Source organism: Trachinotus anak, unplaced genomic scaffold (genome assembly GCF_046630095.1).
Source record: "Trachinotus anak isolate AG129_WGS33_773 ecotype Australia unplaced genomic scaffold, CSIRO_AGI_Tana_v1 ptg000012l, whole genome shotgun sequence".
Taxonomy (NCBI): domain Eukaryota; kingdom Metazoa; phylum Chordata; class Actinopteri; order Carangiformes; family Carangidae; genus Trachinotus; species Trachinotus anak.
In genome coordinates this window covers 13100402-13112375 of record NW_027273863.1, presented here as the reverse complement: position 1 = coordinate 13112375, position 11974 = coordinate 13100402, and the positions used below count along the sequence as shown (strand labels likewise).

Sequence of the window (11974 nt, the reverse complement as noted above, 5' to 3'; positions counted from 1 at the left end):
CAGAGTTCAAACACCACATTCATCTCCCCAGCGCCACCGGGATTTTAGCACCGGCATTGTCTAAGTTTGGTGACTGGAGGAAAGAGGAGAATTTAGTATTGAAGAGACATGAGTACCAGGTGAGAAACTTAACAGATGATTTTATTTTGGGTCATTTGAGAATCTAAGGGCATTGTTGTGCTTCTAATATCTGGATTTACATCGGGGATATGGTCAAAACCCTTTTCTCTTTTCAACAAACAAGCCTACTATTACAAGAGAGACAAAGTGAAGACAGACAGCAACGTCCGCTCTGTCTCTCAGCTTTTCAGTTTCTTGGCCACACATGAGGCCAAGGTACTTATGTGGCCTCAACTGTTGAATCAGACAGTCACATGTGTAGTTGGGATTTTTAAGCATGTTCATGTCCATGTCCCTTAAACCAAGTTAAGCAGCCACAGCCCCTTCTAACCCTGTATTCTGTCACCTCATCTGAACACTGAACTGATTGTGGAGGCTGCTGTTTCATGTTGCACCTGTCAGATGTCTGTGGACTTGCTGAGGCAAGAAACGCAGAAATCTTTCCCAAAAGCTAAAATGTGTTCTTTGATGCTGTGAATTAACAGTTCCTCCTCAGACAAACAAAACTCACTTATTGAACAATAATACTTCCATATAACACTCCAGTATACTTCATACTTGCAAGTACCTACCATCTCCGTACAAACAATAATTTTTCCACACATGATTTTCAGACACAATATTCAGCTCTGATGCTTTCCTGCTGTCAGTCCTGCTGAGACCCCCTGTATTTTTGTTCACATAAGATGTGTTGAGGTGTTCAGACTAATTAAGAACATATTTGCCCTGTGGGAATGGACGAAAAGTGGAGAGCATGGTGTACTGCCTGCAACAGCTCACAAGCTTTTGCTGAGGGCCTCCTTCAGGCAAGTGCAGACTGAGCCCAGACGTTCTACACATCATCTGGGAAAACTACAGCAGGAGACCTGGTTGTTTCAGAGTAATTTAATGACCTACCCCATGTCGGCCACTTTCAATCTGACCAGCTGTTGAGTTAAGATGTGCTGGCATATAATTGGCCAAACAGCCTTTGACTCTGCTGTTCTAGTTGATGCTACACAAAACAAGCAGGATGAGCCAATACTGCCGGTGCCTCTGGAGTAGCAAGTGCAAATATGGTGCTACTATAATAATTTACTAATTATTACTAGCTAATTTACAGAATGCTTTGGCTCCTCCTACAGAGGTTAGGTCTGCTGTCACAACTGGGAGTCACATGGCACCCCCACCATGTGCCTGTGTTTCACCCCTGCAGTAACAGAATCAGAAACTATGGTCCTGCATACTTTACAGATGTCCTCATGGGAGTCGCCTGTTCTTGAGGCACAGAGGTCACCATCATTTGAACCCACCGGACTAGACAAACCTGAGGAGGCCACCTGCCTTTGTCCTCACTGATGCATGCACAAAGTGAGTTCTAATGAACTTCCTTGTTGTTTTCGTTGTCATCAGTGTCCTTATCCATCTTTTATTTTATCGTCATTCCATTCATATTGTTTGGTTGCTATCACTTCCAAACTATAGCAAGAAGAGCAGAGTGCTAATGTGAGTCTCTGCCCAGATGAAGTTCTTAATGTATTGTATATTGCAGCAGCAGCCCATTGTGTGTTATGGTGGCCATGAGATTGGTTGTTCCATGTATTGCATAGAAATATGTCAGGATTACAGCTAGTGTGCCCCTTTCTCTTTCTCAACATACAGTTTAGGTCAGGATGTGCCAAAAGATTACATACAGTGTAAGAATATTGCACATGTGAATAGTATCCCAGTAAGAACACACTGCTCCCATTGGTGATCACAATAATTTCAGTATCTTAAGCAGTTCCCAGTAGATTTCTCCCCTAAAGTTGAAAAATATATATATATATTACCTTGGATGACAAGGAATGGAAAACTCCACTGTAGCTGGCCTGCAAACCAATTACACCAAGCAATAAACTTGACCCATCTCACTAGATAATAACCTATGTATTTATTTATACAGCAAAATTTGTAAAACCAGATTGCAAAATTCTTTGGTGGAGTATTATAACCGAGTTGGCAGCTGATCACTGATGTAGTATGCTGTATGACCAGGAGAGGGTGGTATTTAACAAAATAAAATCTATAAAAGAAAATCCAGTAAGGTTAGGAAATGTGGCAGTGGACTGAAATTAGCACAAAACATTTAAATTGTGTTACACGCCTAATATGGTCTTGCTATGCTGCATGAGAAAATGACATGTCAGTTTCTGGAAAATGCTGAGGTGTAAGCAAATTACACTTTTTTGTAATGTTTTGTGTGTCCAGTTGACAGCAGGTCTGAATTCTCACACGGACCATCCTCTTACATGCCCTTTTATCTGAACATGCTTAACTGTAAATCTGAAATGTACTTTATATACTGTAGATCCCACATATATGAGCTGCATAGGTCTAAATTGTTTCACAGAAATCTGGAAAACATGTCATCATGAATGGATCTTTTTTGATTATGTATTTTAACTCTCTGTGAAGTCTTACTTGATACCATCATGGACATCCAAACTGTATAATCTACAAGGAGCATCATATTTTGACAGAAAAGTTAGTGGTTGCATTTTCACCAAGTATCTTTTGCCAGAAGGTGGCAGCAATGTAAATCAAATAACAAGTAAGTCTATGGTCTCTACACACTGTAGTAGTATTAAACATGAGATCCTGTTTCTCCTAATGCAGGTAGAATCTGTTCCACCTCAAAAATCCCCATACTCTGAGAACTAAATAAACGTCCTGAGCTGTTTAACCATATTTCACCTAATACTGTCTAATACTGTCTTTTTCTTGTAGCAGTGACTGTGGGTTTAAAATTGGAATTAGGGTCTGTGATAGAGACCACCAAAAATGACTTTTAAAGTGAAGGGGATGTGATCTCATGATATTTGACTTTGATTTGTAGATCAGAAGAAGGCTCATGGAAAAATATTCCTTTTTAATTTTTTTACACGTTTGTTACAAAATTAGCATTGAGTTAAATAATTTCCAGAGGGACTCGACAAATCACATATGGGGGAAATGTTATAGGTAAAATATACGGGATATTGTTTACCGTCGGGATTTAAAATGCTGTTATGAGGATACTGAGGCTACAGGTCCCTATAGGGATAATTTAGTGAGTTTTAGTTGGGGCACTTAGCTGAAGTAAACAGAAAGGGAGGGGAATGTGCACAAGGCTCTGGAAACAGGCGTGCAGGCAGTCGACCACTGCAAAGTGTGGAGAGCGGGACAGACTGGCTTCAGCTCACACCACTTCTCATCCGTGCAGGAGAAGACCCCAGACCTCAATCCAGCCGCGGAGCGCTCACAACCATCCCAACCAATAATGTGAAAATCAGACGGAAACGCTTGTCAGATGTGTAAACTCACCGCCGCTACATTGTACTTCAGCACCGTCTACATTCAACACTGTCACACACTTTGCAGTCAGGCTACAGTAGGTTATCCACGGGGACACCTGGTGTGAGATGCGGCAATGTCCCGAGGAATATGCCCACGCGTGAACTCTTGCGGATCCCTTTGGATTTTGTCAGCGGTCGTGTTAGCGGTGAATGTGATCGACGTGGACGCGTACAGCTGTCATGAAGTCAGGACCGCTTTCCAGCTGCGGCAGGTCGGACCGCTGCACCGCGTACCGGAGACACCTGGCACAGGTGAGCCTGCGGGTCTGGCGCCGATACCGAAGAGCGCTTTGGTTACAAGCCGCACATTTTACCCAAACTGCAATCATGACTATTTCAGGAAAGACCGTTTGCAAACGTGTAACTAATGTGTCAAACTAGCAGCTTGACTAGACTTTAATGAATGTCCAGTGCTTTTAACAGTTCAGTGCTCCTGTCAAAAACATGTGGAGTACACGCACCGTGAGTGGTCTCCTAGAAAGCAAAAGTAAGTCCACTCAAGTGGCAGCAGCAAGAGACTGAAAAGCTGAGAGACAGAACAGACATTGCTGTCTGTCTTCACTTTGTCTCTCGTAATAGTAGGCTAGTCATGTTTGTTGAAAAGAGAAAAGGGTTTTTTTTTTACCGCAGAATATATATGATGTTGCGTATGGGGACACAACTGGTTATGATGTGGTGCAATCTTAATAATATAGCATGCTGCCAAATCCAAAATGATCTTGTGATCAAGTGAAGTGTGTCTTAACGTTCTTGTCAGTCCTTTTAAATCACATTCCAAAAATCACATCTGTCCATCATTGTGAAGTCTGAACATCCTGAGGTTTTTTTTTTTCTTACAAAAAAAGGTGCATTTATAAGTTAATATGTAATATTACACATTTAATTTGGCCAATATATCACTCCCATCTGATCTGTGGGGTTTAAAGCATCAGAGCTTCTGGAGTTCCTCCGCTATTTGCAGCTTCACAATACACCCAGCTGCTTATCATATGCGGGTTGTTTGGAGAGATTAAACAATTATTTTGCAAATGTCTGTTGGCAGATAAGCTGCCCAAGCTGCTGAGACAGGGTTTTTGAGCTAGAACAAGACTAGTGTGATGTAGGGATCCCATGTGGTTTAATCTGTCTGGATAAAGAGGCTACAATATTGTGTTCACAATAGGGAGAGTGATTGATTTACAATCTGCAGATTGATTTGCACAAGTCAGCACCACCAACTCTTTTGTCCACATGTCTTTAGATACTTGGGGTAGCAAGCCCTTATACATATACTTGATTCCACAGTACTTTGGAAATCATTTGTCCAGACTCCTACAGCAGGCCTATAGAGTGTTTTTGCACCCCTGCTTACATGGTCCCTGGATATTTACTGTCTTTTGACAGGTTTTTGTCAGAGTGATGCTTAAAAGCAGCCTCAAATGCCTTGAAGGGTTTGTGGTATGTGCTTTCTCCCTGCACACTGAGGAAAAGTTATTTTCTAAGGATAAACATTGGTGCCAAATCTGTTTTGGAGGCAAAATATATTTTGAGTGGCTTCAGGCTTTGGTTCAACTATGATAGTTTTGCTTGAAAGTCACTCTGCAAGCAAAAGACACTTCATCACTTTTAACTAACGGCCATGTTTTTTATATGACGGGGACATTTCAATAGACATATACAGTGGAGAAACCTAACGAATGCAGATGCTTCCACACAGGTGCACTGTACGAACCAGTGGTACGTGGTACATTACTCTGTGGCATGTATAAAATTGCTGAGCAGGCCCAGTCGATTCTGATATTGTAGCAAGACTGCAAGAAGAAAAGATCTTAGTGACTTTGAAAGATGGTTCACCAACTTGGTGTACTTGGCGTATACCAAGAGAACAGTACAGGCCTGAATGCTTCACCCCTACAGTGGGGGGACCCTGTGGCTCTTTTATGCTGCAGGGGGCATATTGCTGGCATGGTGTGGGTCAACAGGGAAGATGGAAATGATCTCTTCCAGGATGAAAAGGCCCCCTTCCATAGGGCACGAGGGGTTTAATGAGTATGCAAATGATATTTATGCTATGGCCTTTGCAGCCACCAGATCTCGACCCATTTGAACACCTATGGGAGATTAATGACCAACGTGTTTGACAGCACTCTCCACAACCATCATCAAAAAACCAAATGAGGTAATATCTTTTGGAATAATGGTGTTCATCCCTCCAGTGGAGTTGAGAGACTCGTAAAATCAATGCCAGTGCGCATTGAAGCTGTTCTGGCAGCATGTGGTGGCTCAACACCACTTGATGTTTTTCCTTTAACTCGTCACCCATTTGTATATTTGAACTCAACAAATTTAGTAGGCATTATTATATTTTACTCCTCCACTTTAAAATCTTTTAATAGTTACTGTAGTTCTCTTTTTCTTTGTTGTGAGTCTTTTAGTCTTCAGGGTGTCTAAAGTACAAGTGCATGTTTCCTTGGAAATACTCAAATACCAGTAGATATGCAAATGTATAACTATCTAAATAAATACAGACCACAATCTTTACTGCTGCGGTGTCACATGCGGGTTGGTGGCTGCTTAAATATCACCAAGTCTGAGACTGTATGCTGTAACAGGGAGAAGAGCAATAGATAGCTGAGTGGGAAACATACCTAGAGGTGCATCCAAACCACTTGATATGTTTGTTTAGCAGGGTATCACTATTAGCAACAGAGGTTGACAGTTTCATTGCAAGCAGTAGTTTAGGCTTAGCTCTTAAAGACAACGGAAAGACCTTGGTCTTCTGAAGATGTCAGCAGTCTGGAGCAATGCTTGCACGACATTTTACTGTCAGCAGTGCATTGGCAGAAGCTACAGATGAGTATCTCAGTCTACAATTGCAGCTGTTCGTGAGCATTTTACCTGACAGTGAGCAAAGAGAAGCATATGCTCCGTATGGTATGAGGGGGATGAAATAGTCTTTCCGTTTAATGAACTTGCTTTCCCCACCTCTAACCCCACACAGTCAGATATTTTATTTCCAAGACACACCATCTATCTATAGTTCTAACATTTTTGGAAAATTGTGTTGATATGATCCAGATACAAACTCCGGCTCCTTGGTCAGGACTATTAATTGATATAAATATTGGTGTTTGTTTAAAAGGTGTGGTGAACTGCATTTTTGTGCAGTTACACTCCACCACTTCTCTGCTGCTCCTTCCCTCTGCAGCTAATCAAACATTGCTGTAGCTTCACCAGTACATTCTGGACTTCTATCTTATTTTGCTTTTTATTTGTACTCGTCCTAGAGAGGTTGTTTTGGGTCAGGCGCAATCTTGTCTTCAAAGCACTGACCAATGGAAGGGGGTGTTAGAGTGGGAGATTTGGTGTATATTTGTGTGTGTACACAATTATGCTACTCTGCTTCAGTTCTCAGATCAAATGCCAACAAAAGCAAGTCTTGAAATTTGAAGTGGTAAAACTTCAGCCCTTTTCAGAGCCTGATGTTTGTTTTAGGATACAGTGCTGCGCTTCATTCATGTGTGGTGAAGTGAAATCTCACTAAGAGCCAGTGTAGGAGTAGGGAACTTAAGAGCAGGCCAATTGGATGTGATCGTGTATAAAAAGAATTGCACTTAAATGATACAGATATTTTATGCATTATTTCTTTGTTCTTAATTCTGGCATTCAAAGAAAGCACGAAGTGCAATAAGTAGTGATGATGCCTTATGGTTAAGTGTGTACTTGTGTGTGTTAATGAGTGACCCTTGAAAGGAGTATTTTACCCATATATATTTGTATTGAATTATTTCAGTCAAAACTATTTGCTTTCAGAACATTAAATGTTTGTTCTCTGCATTGGCCACAATTTATTAAGAGTAACTTTATCTCCATGCCAGATTCCGCATCAAGGGAACTTAGATAATCGGTGACACGAAGTTGCTTATCTTGTTGTTATTTTGAAGAGTTATGACCACTTTGGTACGGTGGTACACAGCCAAACGCTCCATATTGAGATTACCATGGGGTGCTGATCTAGCCCTTTGGAGATGGATCATTTGGAAACCAGACAGCAAACAGTGCTGTGCACAGACTCACTACTTCTACAGCTGGCTTCTTGGATAATGAACTCAGATGTGATCAACCTATTATTACAGCTCAGTTAAAACTATCTGATTGAGTAGGGCTTATCTGATGGTGTACATACCACACAGAATATTTTTTTCATGTTATTACTCTACTGCCGTTCTCTGGTTTATTGAGTTATTAACAGCTATTTTAGAGTGAAAGATAAAGTGTCTTATATCTTTTATACAAGGCAAGCAGGGTCATGTGTTAATAGCAAGAGAATGGGAGCCCAGTGTGTTATCACATGTCACCACATCCTGAACCAGTTACAGCGTCAAAAGCCTTGGCCAGCTTTCAAAGTGCAGCATGGTCTTTGATTGGCTATGGTTATTTTGAGTACTATTTTTTTTACTTGGTCTTTCTCACTGAGGTGCCATACACATGGTGCACACCTACTCCATACACACTTAAAGTCATTGAACATCTGAGTTTTCTTTTGCTGGCCGTCTCTCAAGCGGCTACTTCAATCTAATGTACAATTCACATTCACATTTTGTAAAACATCTTCAAGTTACAAGACACAGTATAGATTATTGAACTGAAATGCACCTCACAAGCTCTAGCTTCAGTCCACCCCAAACAGTCCAGTCTTACTGGTGTTGTCCCAGTCTGAAGCTGATTACACTGTCTGAGTCTGTCTCTACACAACATCTCTTATTGGATTTCAGCCTAAGTCTATCTTTTGTTGCAGTTGATTGTGTGCTACCTTACCCTTCTGGCTTGCTATTGTGGTAGAAGTATATGTGGTTTTGTGGGGTTAGTAGACTGTCAAGTATATCATCTACCTCTCAAATAATATAAACATCTAGAAAAGATTAACCTTGTTGTGCTATATAAATAGAAATAGTTCATGAGAGGAGATATGGTTTCTGAGAAGGAGTTGACAGCAGATTATCCTAAATGGTATCATAATTACTCTGCCAGTCTGTGGCTGAGCTCCCCTCTGCCACCAGCCTTCCACCTCTCTCTTTAAGATCCGTCTGTCCAACCTCTGCCCTCTGGCGTGGCTTTGGACTCCGTGCCAATCACTGTAGGCAGTTGCAGCTTGGGGTCTGGGAAAGCTAAACATTCCAGTTGAGCTTCAAGGTTGTCCAAAAAATGCAGGTATGCCGCAAAGACCCTTTTGAGTTGTTCTCATTCAACATGGTCCATCCCAAGCACAGCAAATCTGTATAGAGTAAATATCCTGTATGTTCAGTGGAGCTGGGAGCTTCAAAGCAAACTGGCTTCCTGAGGCAGGAGATGGGTAACGGCATTAATTGCCCACTTTCGAACAAAGTTATTCTTGTTCTCAGAAAAATATCAAAACAGCAGCATCAGGCAACCGCAACCCTCCAGATCTTCAACACATTCAAAATCAAAACAAAATTTCCATACCATATAGAAGAGATGTGAGCTGCATATAAATCATTTTATGAGTGTAGGAGTTTATGCACGTGTTTGAGAAGAGTGGTAGTAACATAACAATCTTCTGAGCAGTATACTGTATTCAGCTCTGCTACTGTAGTACCACATATTGAGACTGGCATGTTAGTTATACAGTGGTAGAGTTTCTCCACTCAGTTTTGACTTGTGCAATGAAGGGCACTGAGGTGTTGCTGAAAGGATTGAGACTAACAAGTCAAGACCCCTGAGCCATGGCTTTAATATGGCAAATTACTCCAGAGGTATTTGTCACCTGAGGACGATTAAGGGAATTAGGATTCAGAGTTGACATCCAGTCTGGAGAGCAAAGTGTGTTAAGGTTTAGCCAGGCAGAATGAGCAGCATACACAGTGGGCACTAATTACAAAGGAACCAGCAGAGTTCAGTCTTCTTTCTCTGTTGGAGTCTGTATTGAGTTACATTAAAGCCAGAGTTGTTATTTGAAATCAGAGGAATAGCTAGAGTTTGTAAAAAAAAAAAAAATAACCTTTACAATTCATGAGGCACTTTGAAATTTGCAAAATATAATACAATTACCATAGCAAATTCTGCACGTTACGTAGGCCAACTAGCTGTATTTGTAATTTCTCGTATTTTGCAAATGTTCATTATATCCATGACTGGTTAGTTTCATCTTTGAACTTGCCTGTGCAGTTTATTTCTTCGCATGGTCTTTAAGCATATTAAAAACACAAACTGTTGTTTAGCTTAGTGCACTTAAAATGTGGGCACTGTTTGTGCTACCTTTTCAGAGCTCTGTTAGCTGTCTTATGTACATTATGCAATGACAGAGGCATTCTATTCTATTCTATTCTGTTCTATTCTATTCTATTGTTGTATCACAAAAAATAGTTATTGCATAGGTGTTCACCCCATGACAGCTATAACATGTCAGGGGGAATTCAAGGTGTGGTGTCAATGAAATGCATCTGGAAGGTTCCAGATTACTAAATAGTTAATTTCAGGGCAAAAAGGCATGGTCGAGCCCGTAGACTGAAGAAACAGTGCATACAATAACTGGCCCAGGTGCTTCACTTGTTACAGCTTTATACCAGAGTGGCAAAGAGAAAGTAGAGTTGAAGTTAACTATGTTGACATCTTGGCTTATTTTACAGCAACAAGCTGGCCAACAATGAGCCCAAACATAAAGCCAAACCTATGCAGGAATGGCTTAAAAACAACAATGTTGATGTCTATTGTGGTCAAGTCAGAGACATTCCAATCTATCCAATTGAACATTTGAGGCGGGACTTGAAAATTGTTGTTGAGTCATGGTCCCCAGGCGACTTGACAGAGTCTGAGTATTTTTGCAAAGAATAATGGGGGAAAACTCCAGTGTCCAGATGTTCGAGACTGTTACTCTTGCCAAAGGTGCCTACTAAATTTGGACTGCAACAGGATGAGAAGCTATGCACATATTTTGAATTTACATAAACAGTGTAAAATTAAACAGTTCTAGGGTAAGTTAATGCCTTTTATAGGTTTGTTGTCTGTGTTCTATATCTTGAAAATTTAAATGGAGTATGGCTGAACAATACACATCTCTCAAAATCAAGGCAGGCAGGTATTAAGATAGTGTATGTCCCACATTATAGATGTACTGTAAATGACTCAGAGTCATGCCCTGAGTGCTCAATACATATTTTAGTTTACCCATAAGGCAGAAGCTACTGAATGAAATGTTATTTATCAATATACTGTATGTAAAATATTTCAAAGATAACAAAGAACAGACTTAGCAGTTTGTTTGCTGTTGGACACACAAGTAGTGACATGGCGTCTAATGATTCCAGAAAGTGGCCTGGTACATTCGTGACACAGTCAGCCTGTCCTAAAAGCTGTGGTGGCTTTAACAGCCAAAGTATTCCTGAGTATCACTTACTCCATGCAGCTACTCACAAGGGACGGAGAGCCCAGGCTGGATTCCACTGTGAGTCCCTGGATATTAGTTTCATATCACAGATAACACACAAACACAAAGGAGAGAAAGTGCCAGCCAGTGAAGTGAACAGGGTCAGGGACAGAAGAGGAGAGAGGACAGACACCAAATATGGTGACCCTAAAATGATATATCATGCTTTCCCATACATTCCCCATACTTCTAAACTAACAGGCTGAGCTTGTTGTTATAGGTAATATGTGTCATGAATCAATGAATTGAATTTCCACAATCATGAGGCCCAAATTGCGTTTAGACACCGATATTTATTGAGAGATTTACAAACATTTATTTTTTTTAGTAGTTCATGGAAATCCAAAGAGTACAGTATCCATAGATTACATCACTAGAATATATGGCTTCTATAAAGGGCATTTATGGTTTGTTGTTGCATATCATTCCACCCCTTGACAGCCAATATCTTCCCCAGTCATTGCTGCATAGTTGCACTTACCCAATAAAATGTTGTGGAAATGTCAAGTGTTGCTAGATTGCTCCTGTTGCTTGGTGACATGGGTGTAGACGAGCTCTGCTCACACCAAAATACTTTCATATTAAAAGATCCATTTTAAAAAGTTGGTGTCACAACATTTAACCCGAGGATGTGGTAGACCACCAGCAGTATCCACTTGTTCGTGTGTCTTTGTAAACTCAACCAAAAACAAAATTAGAACTCAGAGTTAGCTGACCAGTTCTGCATTGGGAAATGTAATTAATATGACCCCTAATTTATTTAGTTGTCATGTTAATGTTAATTATTTTTAGGTCAGTAAATATCCATGGTTTGTATGTTGAAACATTGAAACATTTTTAAAAGAGATAAAGTAGCATAAAATGTAAGCTCAAAACAAAAGTGTGGCATAGAATTTCTGTTAAGATTGGTCATTGGCAAACTTTATTCTTTGGGGGTGGAGGTAAGGAAGAGGAGGAATGGTATTACTGTAAAAAAAGATTAGGAGAGGACTTTGCAGAAGCAGTGTTGACATAAAAAAGAGTGGACTGCTGCAGAGATGGAGATAATGAGCTGGAAGAGGCAGGACAGCCAGTT

The 11974-nt window shown here is 40.6% G+C and overlaps 1 protein-coding gene across 6 annotated transcripts in view; it reads left to right on the top strand.

The window, feature by feature from the left end:
* gpc5c (glypican 5c) overlaps window positions 1-11974 on the top strand; it is a 99653-nt gene that overhangs the window by 2256 nt on the left and 85423 nt on the right. For 2 of the 6 annotated variants that reach the window (XM_071490416.1, XM_071490417.1), the window contains 2 exons: window positions 4-119; window positions 1354-1470. In XM_071490416.1, coding sequence (XP_071346517.1) covers window positions 1458-1470 — 13 coding nt within the window. In that variant the 5' untranslated portion in view covers window positions 4-119; window positions 1354-1457. Of the gene's footprint in view, window positions 1-3; window positions 120-1353; window positions 1471-2967; window positions 3729-11974 lie in introns of those variants that run through there. The other 4 variants (XM_071490418.1, XM_071490419.1, XM_071490415.1 and 1 more) reach the window with 3 other exon arrangements.